Raw genomic sequence first — 26923 nt, 5'->3', positions numbered from 1 at the left:
AATCCACGTGGTGTAGGTACACCCACAGTGCTGTTCGGAAGGGGGTTCCAGGATTTTGACCCAGTGACAGTGAAGGAATGGTGATATATTTCCAAGTCAGGGTGGTGAGTGACTTGGAGGGGAACTTCCAGGTGGTCGTGTTCTCATCTATCTGCTGCCCTTGTCCTCTTGGATGGTAGTGGTTGTGGGTTTGGAAGATGCTGTTGAAGGAGCCTTGGTTAATTCCTGCAGTGCATCTTGTAGGTGGGACACACTGCTGCTGCTGTGTGTTGGTAGTGGAGGGAGTGAATGTTTGTGGATGTGGTGCCAATTGAGCGGGCTGCTTTGTCCTGGATGTTGTCAAGCTTCTTGAGCGTTGTTGGAGCTGCAGTATTCCATCACACTCTTGACCTGTGCCTTGTGGGTAGTGGACAGGTTTTGGGGAGTCAGGAGGTGAGTTACTCATTGCACGACTCCTAGACTCTGACCTGCTCTTGTAGCCACAGTATTTATATGGCTAGGCCAGTTCAGTTTCTAGTCAATGGTCACCCCCAGGATGTCAATAGTGGCAGATTCAGTGATAGAAATACCATTGAATGTCAAGGGGCGATGGTTAGATTCTCTCTTGTTGGAGATGGTTATTGCCTAGCACTTGTGTGTCATGAATGTCACTTGTCAGCCCAATATTGTCCAGGTCTTGCTGCATTTGGACATGGACTGCTTCAGCAATGACGAGTCGGGAGTGATGCTGAATGTTGTGCAATCATCAGTGGACATCTCTGCTGATCTTATGATGAAAGGAAGGTCATTGGTGAAGCAGCTGAAGATGGTTGGGCTGAGGACACTACCCTGAGGAACTCCTGCAGTGATGACTGACCTTCAATAACCACAACTTTATACTATGTAGGATTCCAACCAGTGGAGAGTTTCCCCCTGATTTTCATTGACTCCAGTTTTGTTGGGGCTCCTTGATGCTACACTCTGTCAAATGCGGCCTTAATCTCAAGGGCAGTCACTCACCTCACCTCACTTCGGAAGTTTAGCTCTTTTGTTCATGTTTCAACCAAGATTGTACTGAGGTCAGGAGCTGAGTGGCCCTGGCGGAATCCAAACTGGTCATCAGTGAGCAGGTTTTTTCTAAGCAAGTGCTGCTTAATAGCACTGTTGATGACCCCTTCCATTACTCTATTGATGATGGAGAGTAGACTGATGGGGCGGTAACTTACTGGGTTGGATTTACCCTGCGTTTTGTGTACAGAACATACCTGGACAATTTTTCACGTGGCCATGTAGATGCCAGTGTTGTAGTTGTACTGGAATGGCTTGGCTAGGTGCATGGCAAGTCCTGGAGCACAAGTCTTCAGCACTATTGCCAGAATATTGTCAGGACATAGCCTTTGCAGTATCCAGTGCCTTCAGCTGTTTCTTGATATCACGTGAAGTGAATTGAATTGGCTGGAGACTGGCATCTGTGATGCTGGAGACTGGCATCTGTGATGCTGGAGACTGGCATCTGTGATGCTGGAGACTGGCATCTGTGATGCTGGAGACTGGCATCTGTGATGCTGGAGACTGGCATCTGTGATGCTGGAGACTTGTGGATGAGTTTGAGGTGGATCATCCACTTGGCATTTCTGGCTGAAGATTGTAGCAAATGCTTCAGCCCTACCTTTTGTACTGACATACTGGGCTCCTCCATCATTGAGGATGAGTTTTTTAATTGTCCACCACTATTCATGACTGGATGTGACAGGACTGCAGAACTTAGATTTGATCCATTGGTTGTGGGATCGCTTAGCTCTGTCTATTACTTGCTGCTTATGCTGTTTGGTACACAAGTAATCCTATGTTATCGCTTCACCAGGTTGACACCTCAATTTTAGGTATTCCTGGTGCTGCTCCTGGCATGCCTTCTTGCACTCTGTTGAATCAGGGTTAATCCCCTGGCTTGATGGTAATGCTTGAGTGGGAGATATGCCAGACAATGAGGTTACAGATTGTGTTTGAGTACAATTCTGATGCTGATGGCTCACAGCGCCTCATGATTGCCCAGTCTTGAGTTGCTAGATCTGTTTGAAATCTATCCCATTTAGCACAGTGTTAGTGCCACACAACATGAGGGAGGGTATCCTCAATGTGAAGGTGGGACTTCGTCTCCACAATGACTGTACGGTGGTCACTCCTACAGATACTGTTATAGACAAATGCATCTGTGACAGGCAGGTGAAGATGAGATCTGGTATGTTTTTCCCTCTTCTTGGCTCCCCCACCACCTGCTGCAGACCCAATCTATCACCTTTGCCATGAGACTTAATGGGGTCCGGAGTTGATGTTGTGGATTCCCAGGGCAATTCCCTCCTGACTGCGTACCTCTGTGCCATTACCTCTGCTTGGCCTGTCCTGCTGGTGGGACAGGACATTCCCAGGGATGGTGATGGTCGGGTCTGGGACATTATCTGTCAGATATGATTCCGTGAGGATGACCACGTCAGGGCTTGAATAATCTGTGAGACAGCTCTCTCTCAATTTTGGCACTAGCCTCCAGATGTTAGCAAGGAGGACCTTGCAGGGTGATGGGGCTCATTTTGCCATTGTCGTTTCCAGTGCCTAGGTTGATGCCGGGTGGTCTTTTCTTTTGTTTTGTGACTGTAGCGGTTTGATACTACTGAATGGCTTGCTGGGCCATTTCAGAGGGCATTTCAGAGTCAATCACATTGCTCTGGGTCTAGAGTCACTTGTAGGCCAGACCAGGGAAGGATGGCAGATTTCCTTCCCTAAAGGACATGAGTGAATCAGATGGGTTTTTACAACAATGGTTTCATGGTCATCATTAGACTTCTAATTCCAAATCTTTATTGAATTCAAATTCCACCATCTGCTGAGCTGGGATTCATAGCCGGGTGCCCAGACCATTACTCTGAGTCTCTGGATTACTAGTCCAGCAACAATGCCACTATGTCATCACCTCCCCAAACATAGGTTTTTTTTTTTAAATAAATTTTACTACTGGGATTCAATAATGATGGCTCTGAGAAACTGAGTTATTTCCAAAGATTTGACTTAAACTTTATTTTGAGATGGTGAACAAAGTGTTTAGTTTAAACTCCAAATTTTGAGAAGGATGTGATTGTCAGCATGTTTTTGCACCTTATAACTTGTAACTCTTTTGGAATCAACCAAATAAACTAAATTAACAATATGAGGGACAAAATAAATGCAGCCCCTTAAGTTAGGGAGACTGCAAAACTAAAGACAAAGTTTAAAGGAAACTTACAATAATCAAATCAAAATGTGATTAAAGGGGTTCATAAAGCACTCCAGTCCCTGTGGTGCCCACTGAGCACGGAAGACCTCGACGGTGCCGGCAGACAACGCATGCTGCCTCTCCAAGGACCCCCGGCCGTGAATGTAGCCACGGAAGAGGGGCAGACAGTCAAGCCGGATGACCCCCTTGATTGCCTGCTGCTTGGACCTGTTAGTGGCTCACTTGGCCAGGAGCAGAATTACGAGGAGGTCCCCACCTCCGCCTGACCGTCCGGGCACCCCCCCGTCCCACAACCGTCCACCTCCATCCCCCCCCCACCCCCTGCCTGACCATCCACCTCCTCTTCCCACTCCTGACTGTCCACCTCCTTCACTCCCCTCCTGACCGTCCACCTCTCTTTCCCCCCTGCTAGCCTGACCGTCCACCTCCTCTCCCCCCTTCCTGATTGTCCACCTTCTTTCCCCCGCTGCCTGACCGTCCACCTACTCCCCCCGCCTGACCATCGTCCTCCCCGCCCCACCCAACTGTCCTCCCCACCCCAGCTAATGACAAAAAAAAGGCCCGTGACCTCTCTTCCCCTGACACTACTGCACCCCGAGCGGCATCAAGTCTGGGGACTCTGAGTGCTGCAGCAACCTAATGATTATTGCCACTGCTCGGAAGATTCAGCTAGCGTATCTTATGTAGTCAAGTTATTAGCACTGTACTTTGTCCTGCCCCTCCTTAGTGAAATTTGCATTGCCAGCAGCAGCACCACTTTAAAGAACTTGGCACTCTGTCATTATGCTGCTGGCAAAAGCTAACGATGAAATATTGGGTTTTGTTAGATTTTCTGCAGTACTGAAGGATTTTAACCTTTAAAGTAGAAGGTCATGCATCATATTACACTGCGGCATTGTAATTTGGAATGTAAATATGTAACCAGGCTTCAATGAGCTTTAACTACTGTTGTACCATGACCAAGCATATACCAAAATGAGTGGCAGTAGTTGTTCTGAGTGAATGTGTGGTTATTGAACTATGATTGTATTAGTGTACATTAAACATTCAGGAAGTTGAAGCTATCTGGGTCATTGACTTTTATTGTCTACCATTAGTATGGTTAGCTATTCAGCAGCCTTCATTTTAAGCTCTGGTTCAATCTGGATGACAAGTTATTAATTTTACTTCCTGCTAAGCAGAGTTCATTAGTTGTATTAGATCTCCATAAATAATTCAAATTGTAATTTTCATTTTCATTTGAAATGTGGACATGGTAGTCTTATCTAATTTTGCTACCCTGCTACACCAAATGAAATTTCAATGTGAGATTATAAATAGATTAGTAATTAGATTAATCATTGTAACTTCCTGTCAATATCAGTTGATTTCTACAAGCCCACGTGAACAGTATGAATGGGCATACCTCTCCATGTTTGCTTATGCTTCCAAACTGAGCACTACTTCATGGGAATGGTTTGTGAAGCGGCACTGGTGAGGAAGAAAGGGCCAACATTATTATCACTTTGAAATACCTTCTGCATTGCTTTGCAGAAGCCTGGAGGTGAATTATTCACTGTTCATTATTCAATTTCATTGAAATTACAGGGTGTGGAAAGTAGAGTTGTTCTTACCCCTGCAAAAGCTTTGCCAATAATGGTAAATACTGGTATGTGGGTTTCAGAAAATACAAATGTTGACGTAAATGATATCTGAGCTTCTCAGAACTTTTAAAACTCTGCTTACCATTTGACCTGTATGTAGGAGCTTTCTTTTCTGAATTGATTTTTAAAAGGATATAACAATTCCTTAATATTTTACTCTTGCTTGCTGAAATATCCTGTTTTGCTTTCATTGCCAAAAGGGAAAACCTGGAATCATGTGTTTATTCATTCTGCTTTTGAACCTAATTTCTTAGTTGGGCTTGAACCTGCAAACATTGTATTATAATATTAGAATGCTACTGACTTGTGTTGCTGATATAGTTTACTTTAACACCTACAGACTGAATAATAAAGATGTTGTCACGATTTAATTTGGTTGTGAGACCATGCATCTACATGTGCCGTTGTGTCCACACAAAGGAGAAGGGCAAACCACTGATGTTGAGTCCCAGAACAAACAAGGTATTTAATTTATTAAAAAAATGAACATAAAATTTTTCTTTGCATTACAGGACACCACTGGAACTTCCTGTACCTAATGACCAGAACTTGCACTTTTTTTCATATTGCACATTTATTCTGAAATTTAAAAAAATGCTGGGAGCACACAGCATGTTAGGCAGCATTAGCTGTGGGATTTCAGACCCATGACCTTTCATCAGAATGTTTGATTTTGTTTTCCCTTATTTATACTCCGGTCCCAACACAAGTTTGCTTAAACAAAAACAGAAAATGCTGGAAAAACTCAGTAGGGTCTGGCAGCATCTGTGGAGAGAAAAACAGAGTTACGTTTCAAGTCCGTATGACTCTCCTTTAGAGCAAGTCTGCTTAATGTCAAGAAAACTCATTAAAAGTTCAGAAAGTTTCTCATTCTGCCATTGCCCATACTACTACATATACAATTAAGAGGTTCAAAAAAATTTAGCACCCAATAATTTCTAATATGCACCACCGGATTGGGGAATAAACTGATGCCAAAGGAAGAGAGATTAGGAAAAGTGACCAAAAGCTTGACTAAGATGTGGATTTTAAGGAAGGCTTCAAAGGAGGAGAGAAAGGTCGAAAGTTGGTGAGGTTTAGGAAAGGAATTTCAGTTACGAGTCTTAGACACCTGCATGTATGGTCCTCGGTGATGGGACAGTGGGAAGGAGAATATGTGAGAGATTGCTGATTGGGCACCCACATATCCTGCAAAATCAGAAGTTCTACAACACAATAGGCCATGTATTCCATGGTGCCTATGTTAACTCTCCTGAAAGAGTTTAATTCCACTCCTCTGCCATTGACCTTTCATTTTAAGACATCATATATTCTACTTCTATCAGTTTCTGATGAGGCATTTCATGTCCTAATAACCCTCCATTTAAAAAAAAAATCCTAATCATTCCTGGTATTGTTTAATTTAAACTTTTAGTTATCGACCGTGTGCAGATATAGTAATTTTAATAAATTGGAAGTAGGACTGTATCCTCTTTCTAGAAAATGTGTTCCATGAAATCTCCCAGCTTAATTTCATTGCCTGGGCAAGAAGGCATGTTACACAGGCACAATGTTTCTTGTGCTATGAAATTATTGAGAAACTGAATGTATAAGATTCCTACTGATATAAACTTAGCCTGTACTATTCTGTGGTGCGAATGTAAAATGTAGTGATAATGTTGTAATGAGCTGTTACATGTTACAATACAAAGTGGATTTTTATTTCATTTTATTCATTTTTTTCTAAAAGCCTAGCAGGAGGAACCACCCCACACTGCACAAAGAAATTAAATAGGACTGCCCTTATCCACTTCAGACAAATGTGGGGAAACAACAATCCTGATTAAAAGTAGTATTTAATCTCTAATTTTAACCTAGATATGATAAGGACATTGTTTCAAAGACTTTATGAATTACTTGGTAAATGTGATAAGACGTGAGCAAATTAAATATTCAGTTTGTTTTGAATATTGGGAACAAAAGGGTAATCGGAATAAACTAGTAAAAAGGTTTTTGAAGCAATAGTATAAATTAGTTCTAGCAGCAGCTCAATGTATTTCATAAGAGAAAAGTGGATGATTGTGAGTTGATATATTAAACTGTGATTAATCAGAATTCTCATTAAACAGCTCGATTTGTATTAAATTCATGTCAAACATTTAGGGAATGTTTATTGCATCTACCTTGGAATCTAAAGTCAAAGTGTGTATATAATACAGCCTTGTATGCACTTTACAATACACTAATTGTCACAGTTGAGACATTTGTCAATATAATCTTTCCAGGGCATGGCATTCACGTTACGGGAACGACAGATTCTTGGCCTGCATGGGCTTCTACCTCCTAAAATAGAAACCCAAGATATTCAAGCCTTGCGCTTTAAGAACCACATAGAAAAAGTGCATGATCCTCTAATGAAGTAAGAGCTATCTCATTTATTATGCATTGTATAGTAGAACTAAAATAATATAGTTGGCTAGATCCTGTGGCTACAAAAGCAACCATGGACAACTGCGATTCTTATAATGACTTTACTTGTTGTTAGATGTCAGATTAAGTACAATTGTGATATGGTGTTATTATCGTAGTTGGATGAAAGTCAAGCCATTATATTTAGGATAGAAAATCATACACCTGCCTTGCCTGTTTAGAAATATTTGCTTGAAATCAACTGATAGATTGCTGAAGATTTGTGCATTGATTTTGATAGCTGAAAACCATTGGCAGCAGCTGCTCCAACTGTGAGCAGATGGAATGCTATTGCTCTGGATTTATCTAATACTCTGGTGGCATAAATAATTTAAAAAATATCAGTACTGGCCAAACACCTGCTATTTTTAGATGGTAACCTTTGTTGGAAATATTTCTAATCACTATAACAGTCTACTGGATACATAAACTGGGAAATTCAGTAGTAGGCATTTTGTAGTTAAAATAATTTAAAAGGAGGGTAACTTTTGAGAAGAAAATAAAGACAGTTGTGCAGATTGCTAGAAGTAGAATCTAAACTTTTTGTTTGAATTCATAACTTTTAGACCAGAGAATCAATAACACAGGAAACAAACTTGTTACGCATTGGTATGTTTCCAGTGTAACTATGAAGTGTAACTTTATACTAGTTACTTCTGTGGAATGAACAAAAAATATATGGCTGGATGCAGTTTATGTTTGCTCTGTTTCTGGGCTTGTTATCGCTCTGATTCTACTCAATGTCTTAAAGCCCCAAATAGGTTAATGTTAACCTCAATTCAGCCTGGCTAATGTGGAGCAATATTTAGAAAGTGCTTCATTTAAGGTATTTCTCTTCTCTTTCAAAAAAACTGCTGTCAGTTCTATTTTAATTGCCACTTTTAATGCTGCTTCTTGTCGTTTAGATTTTACTTCTAGCAATCTGCAAAACTGTCTTCATTTTCTTCTCAAAAGTCACCCTCCTTATCAATTTTTTTCAACTACAAAATACCAACTACTGCATTTTTAGTTAGCATTTTTTATAATTAGCTTTTTGACCTGACCCTAGTCTCCTTTTAGACGTTATCCCTCAGCCTTCCATTCAAATTGCTAAGCTGTACTTTGCCAGAAGTGTGAGCTGATAATGGCAGGCTGTGGGCAATGGGGAATCTTGGACCTTGGTGAATCACAGAACCAATAGTTCTCCTTAATCAGTGAAATTTGAGGATTGAAAAAAGAATCAGGAATGTCAGAGAAACAAATTAGGTGAATTAGATTTAAATCAGGTACAGAATGAAAAATGGAGAAGGAAAGAAAAATTGGATTGAGATAGAAAAGACAAAGGAAAAATAAGGAATTAAAAAAAATTCAACCACTTGCCTGTAGAATGAGATTCCACAATTTTAATTTTTCCCTTTATACTTGGAGTGGTTGATTAGCATTGCAGGAACATGTACCTTTTTAATATCAAGGTTTGTGTATTGTTAAATATTAGCCTTAACTTTCTAGGGCAAATCTGGAGGCACGAGGGAGAATTGAATAGAACAATATACTGATGAGATGCGAGGAAGCTTGCATTTTGCAGAAATGTCAGCATAGAGCATTTAGGCTAAATAACCTGTTTTGTGCTATATTCTTGATATAATGAGCTTGTTGGACAGTTTTGTTTGACACTTCTGAAAGGAGTTCTTTTGTGAGCTCAGTTATCTAAATAGTGCCATTATGAACTGATGTCATTTTTGCAATTTAGTAAAAATTTGAAAACTCCTTTTCCTTGAGTCTGTAAGAACTGAAATGTGCAAAAAATATCCAAATGCAAGTTTCACCACTCAAATGTCTTTTGAGCCTGCTTGATGTATTTTGAACATTCAGGTTTTTTGGAGGCACCTAAATCAACACATGTGCAGCAGACTTTTTAATGGACATTAACCTGCTATTAACAAACTACTGGTCAATCTCTAGTTGTCCTCGTGAAGGTTGTGGTAAACAACCTTCTTGAACTGATGCAATCCATGTGGAGAAAGTACTTCTGCATTGCTGTTAGGGAGTTCCAGGCTTTTGACCTAGTGATGATGAATGAAAACTGAGATTTTAGTCCATCCAAAACAAATGTTGATAATTTATTATGCTCCAGCCCTAGTCTTAAAAACCTAAAACATAATTGTCACCTTTGCTGTGCAATCTAAGATGCATTGGAAATGATAGAAGGACAAAATTCCTTAATTTGCAACTAGTTGTAGTACACTCTTAGGGGAGTTTATGTACTTCAGACTTGTTGGGTTATAGTTACTCACATTTTGGTTTAGACCCTGATGGTAAGTTGTGTGTGTGGTCTCATTGCGAGGTGTTAGTGAATCACATGGTTGTAATTCATTGTACTGTGCCATTCAATTTCACACAAGTGCCTTTGATAGTAAAAATTTCTTGACCTTATTCTACGCTCAAAGCTTGGAAATAGTTTTCTGGGGGGAATGGGGAGGAAATATGGAGCAGTTGAAATTATTTACTTTTTTAAAATCACAATTATTCTAAGGCCTACAAAATGCTAAAGAAAAATATCTTGATGTCAATGATCTTGCAGAATTTTGCTGTCATTAATTTTGTTCTCATACAGATATGTTTATGTGATGGGAATCCAGGAAAGGAATGAGAAACTATTTTATAGAATTCTGCTTGACAACATTGAAGAGTTGTTGCCAATTGTTTACACCCCAACAGTAGGCTTGGCTTGCTTACAGTACGGACAAATCTTTAGGAGGCCAAAGTAAGTCAAAAACTCACACTTCACCACTTATACAGCATCGTATAGAGTATTGCATCCTGATTTCTGAATTTATTCTAGATCGAGGCGTTCAAGAGAGAATTGAATTATCATCTGAAAATAATAAGGAAGAATGTGCAGGGTTACAGGGAGAAGGCAAGCAATTGCACTAGGCAAATTGCTCAGAGCTGGCACAGACACAATGGGCTGAATGGCCTCCTTTTGTGATGTAACAATTCTGTGAGTGTTTTTTTTCCAGCTCTGAAAGGTTGCAGACCTGAAACGTTAACTCTGTTACTCTCTCTACACAGATGCTGTTTAAACTGCCGAGTTCTTTTCCCAGGAGAGGGGACTAGCGTATTCTTATTTTTTTTACATTAAAACATGAATACAGCTCTAGTCATAAGCATGATCAGTATCTCTATAATCTTGCGTCACAAAAGACGCAATTTTCTTTTTAAAAGCCATGTTTCTGACTTGGGAAGTAGTTGGAATTTACAGGTCTCTTACCTACAAAGAAAATGATTATTGGCAGAGGGAAAGCATACACCGTAATAGTAATTTAATTCCTAAAGCGTGTGTGGGAATTCTTCCTCAAGTAGTGTTCCTATGTCTACAAGGGGAGACACATTGCTGGACAATGATAATGAATAAATGAATAGATCTAGTAGGTGAATTAGATGTAGGTGTGCACCTCAGGAGAAAACACAACAGGAAAAGTGGCCCAACTATGGCTAACAAAAGAAATTAAGCATAGTATTAGATCCAAAGATGAGTCATTATAAAGTTGCTAGAAAAATTGGCAAGCCTGAGGATTGGGAGCAGTTGAGAATTCAGCAAAGTAGGGCCAAGAAATTGATTAAGAGGGGAAAAATAGAGAATGAGAGTTAACTTGTGAGGAAGATAAAAGAAGATGGTAAAAACTTCCATACGTAAGAAGAAAAAGATTGGTGAAGACAAATGTAGGTCCCTTAAAGTCCGAAATGGGAGAATTTATAATGGAGATCAAGGAAATGGCAGAGCAATTAAACAACTACTTTAGATCTGTCTTCATGGAGGAAGATATAAATAACTTCCCTGAAATACTAGGGAATCAAGGGTCTAGTGAGAAGGGGGAATTGCAGGAAATTTAGTATCACAAAAAATAGTGCTGGAGAAACTAATGGGACTGAAAGTCGATAAATTCCCCAGGGCCTGATAATCTACATCCTAGATTACTAAAGGAGGTGGCCATGGAAATAGTGGATGCATTGGTTGTCATCTTTCAAAATTCTGTAGATTCTGGAACAGTCATGGCAGATTGGAGGGTGGTAAATGTAATCCCATTATTTAAAAAAAAAAAAGGAGGGAGGGGAAAAAACAGGGAAAAAATCAGTTAGCCTAACATCAGTAGTAGGGAAAATGCTGGGGTCTATTATGAAGGATGGGATAACAGGACACTTAGAAAATATCAAAGGGATTAAACAAAGTCAACATGGATTTGTGAAAGGGAAATCATGTTTGACAAACATACTAGAATATTTTGAGGATGTAACTTATCTGTATAAGGGAGGATATGGTGTATTTGACTTTTCAGAAAGCTTTTAATAAAGTCCCACATAAGAGATTAGTTTGCAAAATTAAAGCACATGGGATTGGGGGTAATTTTTTGGCACGGATTGGATGAGGGAACCAAATGTAATATTTCCAAGTTTGCTAATGACACAAAACTAGGTGGGAAGGAGAGTGGTGAGAACGATGTTAGAGGCTTCAATGTGATGTAGACAAATTGAGTGAGTGGGAAAATACATGGTAGATGCAGCATAACATGGCTAAGTGTGAAGTTATCCACTTTGATAGGAAAAACAGAATGGCAGAGAATTCTTTAAATGGTGATAGTTTGGGAAATGCTGATGTACAAAGGGACCTGGTAATCCTTGTACACAAATTACTGAAAGCAAGCAGTTAAGAAGGCAATGGTATGTTGGTCTTCATTGCAAGAGGACTTCAGTACAGGAGAAAGGATGTCTTACTGCCGCTAAGCTATACAGGGCATTGATGAGACCACACCTGGAGTATTGTGTGCAGTTTTGGTCTCCTTGCCTAAGAAGAGGGAGTCAGCAAAGGTTCACCAGACTGATTTCTGGGATGGCAGGATTGTCGTATGAGGAGAGATTGGGCCGACTAGGCCTGTATTCACTGGAGTTTAGAAGAATGAGAGGGGATCTCATTGAAACGTATAACATTCTGACAGGGCTGGACAGACTAGATGTAGGGATGATGTTTCCTCTGGCTGGGGGGTGGTCTAGAACAAGGGGTCACAATCTCAGGATATAGGGTAGGCCATTTAGGACTGAGCTGAGGAGAAATTCTTCACTCAGAGGGTGATGAACCTGTCAAATTCTCTACCGTAGAAGTCTGTAGAAGCCAAGCCACTGAATATATTTAAGAAGAAAATAGATTTCTAGACTCTTAAGGGGTATGGGGAGAGAGCAGGAGTATGGGGTTGAGACAAAGGTTCAGCCATGACCATATTGAATGGCAGAGCAGGCTCAGAGGGCCAACTGACCACATTCTGCTTTTAACTCTTTCGAGTACAAACCCGTTTCCATCTGTTTCAGATGAAGTTACATTGTTTCATAGTTTGCCATTGTGAGATTTGAACTCTCGATCTTGGGGTTACAAACCCAGTACCATAACCACTTGGCTATTTAGGCCAAGCCCACATCCTGCTTTTATTTTCGATGTTTCTAATCCTTGTTAATAGTATGTTAATTATAATGTTACGGTACACAAGTGAAAGGCCTTATTTAATTAAATACTTTGATCACATAAATAGGGACCCCTTTTAAGGGGCTATCACTTCAATTTGATTGTTAATTAGTCTTTGTTTTAAGGAAGTATTCAAGAGTATAAATAGGGGACAACTGGGGAGAGGGGAGATATAAAACTGAGCAAAGTCAGTAAACTGTCTTGGGAAAGAAAAGCTCAGTCTTGGTTTTGACTTCACCAACTGGCTTGACAGCCCTAATACAAATCGAAAAGCAGAATACCTGCAAATGCTGGAAATCTGAAATAAAACAGAAAATGGTGGGAAAAGAACTCTGCAGGTTAGGCAGCATCTGTTGAGAGTGAAACAAGCTCAATGTTTCAGGTCTGTTAACCTTTCATCAGAACTGGAAAAATCACAGAATCGTTACACAAAAGGAGACCATTTGGTCCATTGCCTGTGCCAGCTCTGAGCAATTTGCCTAGTGCAATCACTTGTAACCTTGCACATTCTTCCTTATTATCCTCAAATAATAATTAAATTCTCTCTTGAATGCCTTGATTGAACCTCTCTCCACCACACTCTCAGGCTGCTTGCTCTAACACGGATGTAATAAGTTTTGAGCAAAAGGTGGGTGGGACACGGTCAAAAGGAAGGTCTGTGGTAGGGTGGAAGACAGGAGAGATTGAATGACAGATATGTTAGCTGTCCTGGGCTAAAAGGAATGAAGAAGGCGCCAGAAAAGAAATGAAGAAAGGTGTCCTGTGAACTGAAAGTAAAAAAACTGAAACAAGCAATGAAAAGGAGCAAAATGGGGGGCAGGGTTCACAGTCTGAAATTGTTGAACTCTGTGTCCAGAAGTCTGTAAAGTGCCTAATTGAAGCATTAAGTGCTGTTCCTGAAGCTTACATTGAGCCTCACTGGAGTACTGCAGAAGACAGAAATGTCAGCTTGAGAGCAAGGCAGAGAATTAAAATGTCAGCCCCCCTGGAAGCTTGGAATCATGCTTATGGATAGAATGAAGGTGTTCCGCAAAGCAGTCACCCAATCTGTGTTTGGTCTCCCCAGTGTAGAGGAGACCATATTGTGAACAACGAATACAGTATGCTAAATTGAAACAAGTACACTTAAATTGCTGCTTCACCTGGAAGGGCCTTGGACGGTGAATAGGTAAAAGGGTAGGTGTTATATTTGTGTTTGCATGTAAAAATGCTGTATGAAGAGGACAGGATATTGGGAGTGACTGAGGAGTTGACCAGGGTATCACTGAGGAAGCGTTCAAAATGCTGAAAGGAGAGGGGAAGGGAAGATGTGTTTGATGGTGGCATCATGCTGAAGGTGGCAGGAAATGATACATTGAACACGGAGGTTGGAGAGATGGTAGGTGAGGATGAGGGGAACCATATTGGTTCTGGGAGCGGGGGGGGAATGAAGTGAGAGTAGAAGCGTGGGCATCATGGCGCACATGGTTGAGGGCTATGTAAACCATGGTATGGGGGGATAACCTCAGTTAACTAACTTTTCTGTCATTCAGTGTCTCCTGTCTTCCATCCTATCACAGCCCTTCCTTCTGTTCTTGTCACACCCACCCCTTGCTGAAAACCTAATTACATCTCTAACTTTTCTCAGTTCTGATGAAAGGCCACAGACCTGAAATGTTAACTCTGCTTCTGACCTAAGTTTTTTTTCCAGCATTTTCTGATCCTGAAACAAGTTTAGTAAAAAAAAGCAAAATGTTAGTCCAAAAATAAATGCACCAGATTAGAATAGGACAGTTTTTAGAAAGATTAGGACTGAGCTATATTTTTAAAAAGAAGAATGTAAAGTTGCAAAATAAGTACATACCATTGTTTCTGAAACTTGGAGGAAAGACTAGAATAAACTAAAATTAAAAAGAGGGCCAGGGGTATGATCAAAAATTAAAATAACTAAGAATGTAAGCAAATATTATAACAAAAACAAAAATTGCTGGAAAAACTCAGCAGGCCTGACAGCATCTGTGGAGAGAAAGAGAGTTAGCATTTCGAGTCCAAATGACTCTTCATCAGAACTAAAGAGAAGTAGAAATGTGGTGAAATATATACTGTTAAAGGGGGTGGGACAGGTGAAGCTGGATAGAGGGCCAGTGGTAAGTGGAGGAAAAGGAGACATCGCAAAAGATATCATAAACAAAAGGTCAAAGGGGTGTTGATGGTGGTCATACTGACTAAAGGAGGTGCTAATGGTGAATTAAGAGTAGAAAGCAGGATGAGCAAGTGACAGGTGGCCCTAGTGGGGGTGGGGGGAGGAGACAGTGTGGGGAAAAAAGATCGAAATAGGCTAAAAGGTGGGGATAAAACAATGAATGGAAATAAATCTAAAAAATAATAATAGAACTAGGTGGGAAAAAATATATCTAAAAGTTTAAAAATAAATATTAACAAAAGGGGTGAGGATGGAAGAGAGAGTTCATGGTCTGAAGTTGTTAAACTCAATGTTAAGTCGGGAAGGCTGTAAAGTGCCTAATCAGAAGATGAAGTGCTGTTCCTCCAGTTTGCGTTGAGCTTCACTGGAACATTGCAGCAGGCCAAGGACGGACATGTGGGCATGAGAGCAGGGTGGTGTGTTGAAATGGCAAGCAACAGGAAAGTCTGGGTCATGCTTGCACTCATGCTGCTTCACTTGAAAGGAGTGTTTGAGCCCTTGGGCGGTTAGGAGGGGGGAAGTAAAGATGCAGGTGTTGCAACTTCTGCGATCGCATAGGAAGGTGCTGTGGGAGGGGGTTGAGGTGTAGGGGGTAATGGAGGAGTGGACCAGGGTGTCCCAGAGGGAATGGTTCCTATGCAGAGGCGGTGAAGGGAAGATGTGTTTGGCATCATGCTGGAGTTGGCGGAAATGGCGGAGGATGATCATTTGAATGCGGAGGCTGGTGGGGTGAAAACTTGGAGGTTTCCCACCCACGGTGGTTGATAGGGCCCTCAGCCGTGTCTGACCCATCTCCTGCGCCTCTGCCCTCACCTTCCTCTCCCTCCCAGAACCATGATGGGGTCCCTCTTGTCCTCACTTTTCACCTCACCAGCCTCCGCATTCAAAGGATTATCCTCCACCATTTCTGACAACTCCAGCATGATGCCACCACCAAACACATCTTCCCTGCACCCCCCCCCCCCCTGTTGGTATTGAGTAGGGACCGTTCCATCCGGGACACCCTGGTCCACTCCTCCATCACCTCAACACCCTCCCACGGCACCTTCCCATGCAATCACAGAAGGTGCAACACCTGCCCCTTTACCACACCTGCCCCCCCCCACACCCACTCCTCACCACCAAAGGGTCCAAACACTTCTTTCAAGTGAAGCCGCGCTTCCCTCAATTTGGTCTATTGCATTGAACGCTTCCAATGTGGTCTCCTCTACATTGGAGAGACCAAACACAGACTGGATGACCAATTTGCAGAACACCTTTGGTCTGTCCGCAAGCATGACCCAGACCTTCCTGTCGCTTGCCATTTCAATACACCATCTTGCTCACATGTCCGGCCTTGGCCTGCTGCAATGTTCCAGTGAAGCTCAATCCAAACCGGAGGAACAGCACCTCATCTTCCGATTAGGCACTTTACAGCCTTCTGGACTTAACATTGAGTTCAACAACTTCAAACTATGAACTCTCTCCTTCATTCTCACCCCTTTTTGATCCCCTTTTTTCAATATTAATTTTTAAATTTTTATATATTTCTTCCCACCTATTTCTATTATTTTTAAAATTTATTTCCATTCATTGTTTTATACCCACCTTTTAGCCTATTTTTTTTTCCCACACTGTCCCCTCCCCCTACCCCACCCCCACTAGGGCCATCTGTCACTTGCTCATCCTGCTTTCAACTCCTAGCACCTCCTTTAGCCAGTATCACCGCCATCAACACCCCTTCGACCTTTTGTTTATGACATCTTTTGCAATTTCCCCTTTGCCTCCACCTATCACTGGCCTTCTATCCAGCTTCACCTGTCCCACCCCCTTTAACAGTATATATTTCACCACATTTCTACTTCTCTTTAGCTCTGAAGAAGAGTCATATGGACTTGAAATGTTAACTCTGTCTTTCTCTCCACAGATGCTGTTGGACCTGTTGAATTTTCCCAGCAATTTTTGATTTTTGTTTCAGATTTCCAGCATCTGCAATATTTTACTTTAATCTTAGCAAATGTTATACTACTGACTCCTGATTTCTCTCATAAGAACTTAAGAAATAGAAGTAGGGGTAGGCCATTAAGCCCCTCAAGCCTGCTACGCCATTCAATAAAATCTTGGCTTCTCTGAATTATGGTCTTAGTACCACTTTTCTGTTGGCACTGAATAACGGGACGTTGACTGGGGGGATTCGGTGATGGTAATGCCATTGAATGTCATGGGGCAGTGGTTGAATTCTCTCCTGTTGGAGATGGTCATTGCTTGGCCCTTGTTTGGTGCAAATGTTACTTGCCACTTATCAGCCCAAGCCTGAATGTTGTCCAGGTCTTGCTGCATATGGGCAGGGAGCATTTCAGTATCTGATGAATTGTGAATGGTGCTGAACATTGTGTAATCATCAGTGACCATCCCCACTTCTGACCTAATGATGGAAGGAAAGTTATTGATGAAGCAGCTGAAGACGGATGGGTTTAGGACACTACCCTGAGGAACTCATGCAATGATCCCCTGAGCCTGAGATGATGGGCCTCCAATGACCACAGCCATCTTCCTTTGTGCTAGGAATTAATGCAGCCAGTGTAAAGTTTTCCCCCAATTTCATTGACATCAGTTTTCTGAGGGCTCCTTGTGCCACATTTGGTCAAGTTCTAGCTTGATAGCACTTGTCACTCTCACCTTATCTTTGGAATTCAGCTCTCTATAGCCTTGGCCCAAACATAGACTGAAGCCTGGAGCCACCGTTGTCCTGGTGGAAGCCAAACTGAGCATTAGTGAGATTTATTGGTGAGAAAGTGCTTCTTGATAGAATGATGATGGCTTCAGTTTATTGGGTGATAATTTGCTTTGGTTTATCCTGCTTTTGGTGGACAGGATATCCATGGGAAGCATTGTAGCTGTACCGTAACAGCTGGACTGGAGTGGTTCTGGAGCATAAGTCTTCAGCACTGCAGCCAAGATGTTGCTGGGGTCCATGGCCTTTGCTGCGCCATTGCGGTCAGCCATACCTCTGCTCTCGCTCCTCCCTGTTCTCTCTCCCCGAAATGCTGGCTGGTATGAAGGAGTACAAATATTTAGAAAGATTTGAAAATGTACAGTTTATTTTTGTTACACAAGATGTTACAGATTAATTTTATATTAAAATTATGAAGGGATGGAACGGGCCAAAATATCTGGAAGCTTAAATGAAAGAGATTGAGAACTGTGCAAGAGAACATAAAAAATTGGAGCAGGAGTAGCCCGTTTGGCTCCTCGAGCCTGGTCTGCTATTGAATAAGATTATGGCTGATCTAATTGTGGCTTCAACTCCATTTTCCTGCCTCTCCTCCAAACTAATGGAGTTAGTGACTCGGTCAGCATTTAAGAATAACTCAGGTGTTTGAAGGGAAATAGAATAAACCGATATGAAAGGCAAGAATGGGGTGGACATGTGGGTTTAGAAGTATTGCCCATGTGGAGGATAAAAGCCAATGTGAACCGGCTGGGCCAAACACCTGTTTCAATGTTTTAATTCCTATATTGTTACAGAATTGCCTGTTTATTAAAGACCGTGTGACTTCAAGGACAGGCCAATTTTCAGAAGCTTTGCCACGGCACAATAATGCATGGTATAACATGCACTTGTGTGACTCTTAAATGCCCTCTGAAAGGGCCTAGCAAGCCACTCCATTGTATAAAACCCTCAAAGAAGGAATGAGATCGGACAGACCACCAGCATCAACCTAGGCACGGAAACGACAATGGCCAACTCAGCCCTGTCGATCCTGCAAAGTTCTCCTTTCTCGCATCTGAGGGCAAGTGCCAAAATTGGGAGAGCTGTCTCACATTAGTCAAGCAACAGCCTGACATAGTCATCCTCACGGAATCATAGCTTACAGACAATGTCCCAGACACTACCATCGCCATCCCTGGATATGTCCAGCTCCACCAGCAGGACAGAGCCAACAGAGGTGGCAGCACAGTGGTGTACATTTGCCCTGGCAGTCCTCAACATCAACTCCGGACCCCATGAAGTCTCATGGCATCAGGTCAAACATGGGCAAGGGAACCTCCAGCTGATTATCATGTACCACCTTCCCTCAACTGACGAATCAGTGCTCCTCCATATTCAAAACCACTTGGAGGAAGTGATGAAGGTGGCATGGGTGTAGAATACACTCTGGGTGCGGGACCTCAATGTCCATCACCAAGAGGGGCTTGGTAACACCACCAGTGACTGAGCTAGCCGAGTTCAAAAGGAATTAGCTGGTAGGCTGGGCCTGCGGCAGGTGGTGAGGGAATCTTCAAGAGGGGGGAAAAACACACTTGACCTCATCCTTGCCTGACGCAGATGCATCTGTCCATGACAGTATCGGTAGAAGTGACTACCGCACAGTCATTGTGGAGACAGTCCCATCTTCACATTGAGGATACCCTCCATTGTGTTGTGTGGCACTATCACCGTGCTAAATGGGATAGATTTCAAACAGATCCAGCAACTCAAGATAAAAACAAAAAAACTGCGGATGCTGGAAATCCAAAACAAAAACAGAATTACCTGGAAAAGGGTCATGAGGGCTCGAAACGTCAACTCTTTTCTTCTCCGCTGATGCTGCCAGACCTGCTGAGTTTTTCCAGGTAATTCTGTTTTTGTCCAGCAACTCAAGACTGGACAGCCATGAGGCACTGTGGGCCATCAGCAACAGCAGCAGAATTGTACTTGAACACAATCTGTAACCACATGGCCCAGCATATCCCCCACTCTACGATTCCCATCAAGCCAGGGGATCAACCCTGGTTCAATGAAGAGTGCAGAAGGGCATGCTAGGAACAGCATCAGGCATACCTAAAAATGAGATGTCAACCTGGTGAAGTGATAAACAGCGTGCCAAACAGCATAAGCAGTAAGTGATAGACACAGCTAAGCGATCCCACAGCCAATGGATCAAATCTAAGCTCTGCAGTCCTGCCACTTCCAGTCATGAATGGTGGTGGACAATTAAAGAACTCACTGGAGGAGGAGGCTCCACAAATATCCCCATTGTCAATGTTGGGGGAGCCCAAGCACGTTAGTACAAAAGATGAAGCTGAAGCATTTGTGACAATCTTCAGCCAGAAGTGCTGAGTGGATGACCCATCTCGGCCTCATCCGGAGGCCCCCAGCATCACAGATGCCGGTCTTCAGCCAATTCAGTTCAGTCCACGTGATATCAGGAAATGGCTGAAGGCACTGGATACTGCAAAGGCTGTGGGTCCTGACAATATTCTGGTAATAGTGCTGAAGACTTGTGCTCCATAACTTGCCGTGCCCCAAGCCAAGCTGTTCCAGTACAGATACAACACTGGCATCTACCTGGCTATGTGGAAAATTGCCCTGTACATACAAAGCAGGACAAATCCAACCCAGCCAATTACCACCCCATCAAGAGGTGAGGTGAGAGTGACTGCCCTTGACATCAAGGCTGCATTTGACTAAGTGTGGCATCAAGGAGCCCTAGCAAAACTGGAGTCACTGGGAAAAGCACTGGTCGGAGTCATATCTAGCACAAAGAAAGATGGTTGTGGTTGTTGGAGGTCAGTCATCTCTGTTCCAGGACATCACTGCAGGAGTTCCTCAGGGTACTGTCCTTAACTCAATCATCTTCAGCTGCTTCATCAATGACCGTCCTTCCATCATAAGGACATAAGTGGGGATGCTTGCTGATGATTGCACAACACTTAGCACCATTTGTGACTCCTCAGATACTGAAGCAGTCCATGTCCAAATGCAGCAAGACCTGGACCATATGTGGGCTTGGGCTGACAAGTGGCAAGTAACATTCATGCCACACAAGTGCTAGGCAATGATCATCTTTAGCAAGAGAGAACCTAACTGTCACCCCTTGACGTTTAATGTTGCTACCATCACTGAATCCCCCGCTGTCAACATCCTGCGGTTACCATTGACCAGAAACTGAACTGGACTAGCCATATAAATATTGTGGCTACAAGAGCAGGTCAGAGGCTAGGAATCCTGCGACAAGCAACTTGCCCCCTGACTCCTGAAAGCCTGTCCACCACGGACAAGCCTGTACAAGGCACAAGTCAGGAATGTGATGGGATACTCCCCACTTGTCTGGATGAGTGCAGTTCCCACAACACAAGAAGCTCGACTTCATTCAGGACAAAGCAGCCCGCTTGATTGGCACCACATCCACAAACATTCACTCCCTCCACCACCGACACACAGTAGCAGCCGTTTGTACAATCTACAAGATGCAATGCAGGCATTCATCAAGGTTCCTTAGACAGTGCCTTCCAAATCCATGACAGTTATTATCTAGAAGGACAAGTAACAGATAGGTGAGAACACCACCACCTGGAAGTTCCCCTCCAAGCTACTCACCATCCTGACTTGGAAATATATTGCCGTTCTTTCACTGTCGCTGGGTCAAAATCCTGGAACTCCTTAACAACTCTGGATGTACCCTACACCACATGGACTGCAGTGGTTCAAGAAGGAGCTCACCACTACCTTCTCAAGGGCAGCTAAGGGTGGGCAATAAACGCTGGCCACATTCTGTGAATGAATAAATTAAATAAATAAGCTTCTTTCAGGAGGACGATAGCATAGTGCAAATGTTGCCGGACCTGATTGATGGATGACAACCCCTTTTTACCCTGGGTGCAAGGAAAGTGTTTGTAAAACTTCTCTAATATGAGAGACTTGGGGCCGAGTTGAACTTTATAAAACGAAACTGAATTACTGAGAAAGGAAGTGGTACAGAAAACAGAGTTCATTGAAACATTCTCTGAAGCTTTTGACATGAGAAAGGAAGTGCAACCTGCTGAATTGTTACAATTTTAAACATGACTAAATATTTTTTAATGCTTTGGTCTGACTGAAACATCAAAGTGTAGAGGTACTTCCCATAAAATATTGCGTATTTTAAAATTGGTCAGAAAACTTGGGTGTGAATATATTGTGTTTAACTTCATGTTACTAATAAATCAGGAGGTGGAGAGTTGCAAACATAATTCAGATTATAGGTATTATTTATGTATCTGCTTTTTTTGGTGATCTTTAAGCTTGAAGGCATAGACCAGTAGGAACCAAAACAAGCGTAAAGCAATCCTTTTTATTCCCCGATTCTTCTCACGTGCTCTTGAAGATGTCTGACTTGTGCTACGTTGTGACTTGAGAGATGAATCTCCCTTTCCTTGTTCTAGTATATACGAACAAGGAGCAGGAGTAGGCCATCTGGCCACTCGAACCTTCTCCACCGTTTGATAAGACCATGGCTGATCTGATAGGTTATCAGGGGTAGATAGGATGGAGCTTGCTATCACCCTCTTGTTTACCAAGAATTTCTGCACCTCTTCCTTAAAAATTGTCAAAAACTCTGCTTCCATTGCCTTTTCAGAAAGAGCATTCCAAAGACACTCAACCCTCAGAGATAAAATTTCACCTCACCTCAGTTTTAAATGGGTGACCCCTTTATTTTTAGAGTGACCCCAGTTCCAGATTCTTCCACAAGAGGAAACATCCTCTCCTCATCCACCTATCAAGACCCCTCAGAATCTTAGGTTTCAATCAAATCGCCTCTTACTCTTCTAAACTCCATTGGATACAAGCCTAGCCGGTCCAACCTTTCCTCGTAAGACAACCTGCCCATTCCAGGTATTAGTCTGGTAAACCTTCTCTGACTGTTTCCAACGCATTTACATCCTTCATTAAATAAGGTGACCAATACTGTACACAGTAACAATAATAATGGGGAACCAGGAAATGGCAGAGGAGTTGAGTAAATACTTTGCATGAGTCTTCACGATAGAAGACACTAATAGCATTCCAAAGATACAAAATAATCAAGGGCCAAAAGGGGTGGAAGAAATAAATACAGTAACTATCACCAGAGAAAAAGTACTAGGAAAGCTAATGAGGCTAAAGGCCAATCAGTCCCTGGACCCGATGGGTTGCATTCTAGGATATTAAAGGAAGTAACTACAGAGATAGTGGATGCACTGGTAGTAATCTTCCAAGAATCCTTAGATTTTGCAAAAGTCCTAGAGGATTGGAAAACTGCCAATGTAACGCTCTTATTCAAAAAGGGAGGGAGACAAAAAACAGGTAACCACAGGCCAGTTAGCTTAATATTTGTCATTGGGAAAATGTTAGTCTATTATAAAGAATGTAATAGCAGAGCATTTAGAAATGAATAATATAATCGAGTAGAGTCACTGTGGTTTCATGAGGGGAAAATCATGCCTGACAAATTTATTAGAATTCTTTGAGGAGCTAACAAGCAGGATAGATAAAGGGGAACCAGTACATGTAATATATTTGGATTTCCAAAAGGCATTTGATAAGGTACAGCACATAAGCTAAGAATAAGATAAGAGCCTATGGGTGTTGGGGGTGGTATATTAGCTTGGATAGAGGATTGGCTAACTAATAGAAGACAAAGGGTTGGGATACAGGGGGCATTGTCAGGATGGCAACCTGTAACTAGTATAGTGCCACAGGGCCGCAATTATTTACAATATATATAATTGACTTTGATGAGGAAAACGAAAGTACATAGCACCAAGTTTGCAGAGGATACAAAAAGAGGTGAGAAGGCAAGTGGTGATGATACAATGAGTCTACAGAGGGACGTTGACAGGTTAAGTGGATGGGCAAAAACCTAGCAGGTGGAATATGATGGAAAATGTGAGGAATATGATGGAAAATGTGAGGTTATGCATTTTGGCAGGAAGAATAGAGGAGCTGAATATTATTCATATGGAGAAAGACTGCAGAAAGCCACAGCACAGAGGGATTTTGGGAGTCCTTGTGCATGAATCCCAAAAGGCTAACATACAAGTTCAGCAGGTAATAGGGAAGGCAAATAAAATGTTGGCCTTTATTTCAAAGGGAATGGAGTATAAAAATAGAGAAGTCTTGCTAAAACACTAGTTAGACCACACCTAGAATACTGTGACCAATTTTGGCCTCCTTAGCTAAGGAAAGATATGGTGGCATTGGAGGCAGTCCAGAGAAGGTTCACTAGGTTGACCCCAGATATGGAGGGATTTTCTTACGTACTCATTGAGGTTTAGAAAAATGAGAGGTGACCCTATTGAAACATATAAGATTCTTAAGGGACTTGACAGGGTAGATGCTGAGATGTTGTTTCCCCTTGTGGGAGAGTCTAGGACCAGAGGGCATAATCTCAGAATAAGTGGTCACCCATTTAAAACAGAGATGAGGAGGAATTTCTTCTCAGAAGATAGTCAATCTGTGGAATTCTTTACTGGAGAGGGCTGTAGCGGCTGGGTCATTAAATATATTCAAGGCTGAGATAGGCAGATTTTTAATCAGTAAGGAAATCAAGGGTTATGGGGAAAAGGCAGGAAAATGGAGTTGAGGATTATCAGATCAGCCGTGATCTCATTGAATGGTGGAGCAGCCTCAATGGGCTGAAAGGCCTACTTCTGCTTCTACGTCTTGTGGTCTTAACTTGGAAAGTTAATTGAGCATACCGGTGGGGACAGCATTTACAATCTCACCCAACCTTTTAGCCACTATTGGCTCAGTCAAGAGCACTCTTGCTTTGGTGGTTCAGATGGACATTAAAGACTTCAGCATAGCTGAAGGAAGAGCTGACAATTCTGACAGAGCAAAAGCAAAGTATTGAAAATACTCAATTTGAAATTAAAACAGAAAATACTGGAAATATTCAGACCTGAGATATTAACTCTTGTTTCTCGCCACAAATGCTGCCACACCTGCTGTGATCTTTGAAAGGTCAGAGACCTAAAATATCAACTCTGCTTCTCCACAGATGTTGCCAGACCCATTGAGTATTTCCAGCATTTCCTGTTGTATGACATTATTCCTCCCTCCACATTTACTATAAGAAACAGATAAGCTTGTCTCATCTCATTGCTGTTTATCTGATCTTGTGCAAAATAGTTGTAGCCCTTGTCTACACTACAAGTTACTGCCCTTCAAAAGTTGTGAGTGAAGTGCGTTGACATTTGAGGGATTTATTCATGAGTGACTTTGATGTTGGAAAGCAAGTTGAACTTCGTTCCTCCTAAATCCATGTGTTATAATGATCCAAGAAACAACAGTAAGCTATTCAGCTTTCGAGTTTGCTGCACCGTTAAATAAGATCATGGCTGAACTGATCTTTGCCTCAACCCCACTTTCCTACCTGTTCCCCATAATCATTATAGTCCAAGAATCTGTCTAACTCAGCCTTGAATATATTCAATGATCCAGCTTCCACTGCTTTCTGTGGAAGAGGATTCCAAAGAGTAATGAGAGAAGAAATTCCTCTTCAGCTTTGTATTAAATGGGTAGCCTTTATTCTGAAACTATATCCCCTAGTTTTAGATTTGCCCATGAGGGGGAAACCTCTCGGAATCTACTCCCTCAGAATTTTGTGTTTCAATAAGATCACCTCTCATTCTTCCAAACTGAATATAGTCCCAACCTGCTTAACTCTTCTTCATAAGATAGCTCCTTCATCTTAGGAATCAACCTAACGAACCTTACATAAGATATAGAAATAGACCGTTTCACCCAACCAGCCCATGTCAGTGTTTACACGCCACTCAAGCCTGCTCCCATCTTTTCACATCTAAATCTACCATCATAACCATCTATTCTTCCTCGAATCCAGGTCAAAGGCCATCACAACAGGAGCAACTAAAACTGTTCCCTGTTAGCTCACCACCACCCCAGCTCCTATACATATGTGTGAAGGTATGGATATAAGGAGCTTTAGGTTTTTTTGATGCAAAGGATTGCACCTTGAGTGGCTAATAAAGCTAAGTCTATTCCAATGTTTAAATTACATTAAGCATCAGAAATAAAACGTGGAGACCTCCGATTAGATTTAATTCCAGTAATGTGGAGTTAGCACAATTATAGATATTAACTGGTCAAAATTTGTGATTTTTTTTTGAGGTCAAGAGAGCATTACATAAAATTAACTTTGGGCTTAGGAGGAGACACAGCAGAAAGATTAGTAATCAGGGTGTACAGATCGAAGGTAATCGGCAAAAATGCCAGATGTGAAATTAATTATTCTTGTGCAGATAGTTATGATCTGGAATGCAGGGATGGTGGAACCAAATTCATTGGTAAGTCTTAAAAAGGAATTGGATAAATACTTGGGGTGGACATGGGAGGTGGGTGTAGGAAATTACAGGACTATGGGGAAAGAACAGACAAGTGAAACTAATTAGGTAGGGTAGGTATAGAGATGCTTTCACTTGTGGTGAAGTCCTAATCTAGGAGCTATAAATACAAGCTGCTAATAAATCCAAAAAGAATTCAGGATAAACATCTTTACTCCGGTGCATGTAGATCTCACTAGTATTTGAAGTGAATAACATGCATTTAAGGGAAGCTACATAAGAGAGAAAGAAATAGAAGCATACTTTGAAGGTGAGGGATGGAATGTGAGGAGGCTTGCGTCGCATTGGATGAATGATCTGTTTCTGTGATGTAAATTCCATGTAAGAATGATATGTTTGAACAAACCTTTTCCTGCAAAGTAGTAGAGAAAAAGATATTAGGGAAGCGCATAAAAGTCTGAGGTTAAGATGAAATTTTAATGTTAGAAGAACAAGCTTTGCCGGACTGAAATATTTTCTTTTCCTTGATTATTTTTGAGTTCTTGGAGTGAATTTGTAAATTTTTACCACCTTTTTAAATGTTAATTTTTCTATGTTCATTTTTCTTTCACATTGCAACAGAGGTTTGTTTCTTTCCATCATGGACAAAGGTCATATTAAATCCATTCTTGACAACTGGCCAGATACGAATGTAAAGGTAAAGAATAAATTGTGCATTTAAAATTTTGAGTTGGTATCAAACCTGGTGCATTTTGATGTTTGAGCAATGCGGTAACATTTCTGCATGAGGCCAATTGGAGTTTGTTATCGGGCAGTAACTCAACTGAGCGAATTGGATGTTTCCA

At 41.8% G+C, this 26923-nt stretch overlaps 1 protein-coding gene across 7 annotated transcripts in view; it reads left to right on the top strand.

The window, feature by feature from the left end:
* Nucleotides 1-26923, top strand: part of me2 (malic enzyme 2, NAD(+)-dependent, mitochondrial) — a 93530-nt gene that overhangs the window by 11962 nt on the left and 54645 nt on the right. For 4 of the 7 annotated variants that reach the window (XM_041191949.1, XM_041191924.1, XM_041191931.1 and 1 more), the window contains 4 exons: nucleotides 5228-5349; nucleotides 7152-7285; nucleotides 9929-10078; nucleotides 26700-26775. In XM_041191949.1, the coding sequence (XP_041047883.1) occupies nucleotides 5242-5349; nucleotides 7152-7285; nucleotides 9929-10078; nucleotides 26700-26775 (468 nt within the window). In that variant the 5' untranslated portion in view covers nucleotides 5228-5241. Of the gene's footprint in view, nucleotides 1-5227; nucleotides 5350-7151; nucleotides 7286-9928; nucleotides 10079-26699; nucleotides 26776-26923 lie in introns of those variants that run through there. The other 3 variants (XM_041191956.1, XM_041191964.1, XM_041191973.1) reach the window with 3 other exon arrangements.

The sequence above is a fragment of the Carcharodon carcharias genome, chromosome 1, assembly GCF_017639515.1.
Source record: "Carcharodon carcharias isolate sCarCar2 chromosome 1, sCarCar2.pri, whole genome shotgun sequence".
In the NCBI taxonomy this organism is placed as follows: domain Eukaryota; kingdom Metazoa; phylum Chordata; class Chondrichthyes; order Lamniformes; family Lamnidae; genus Carcharodon; species Carcharodon carcharias.
This window is presented reverse-complemented; position numbering and strand designations above follow the sequence as displayed.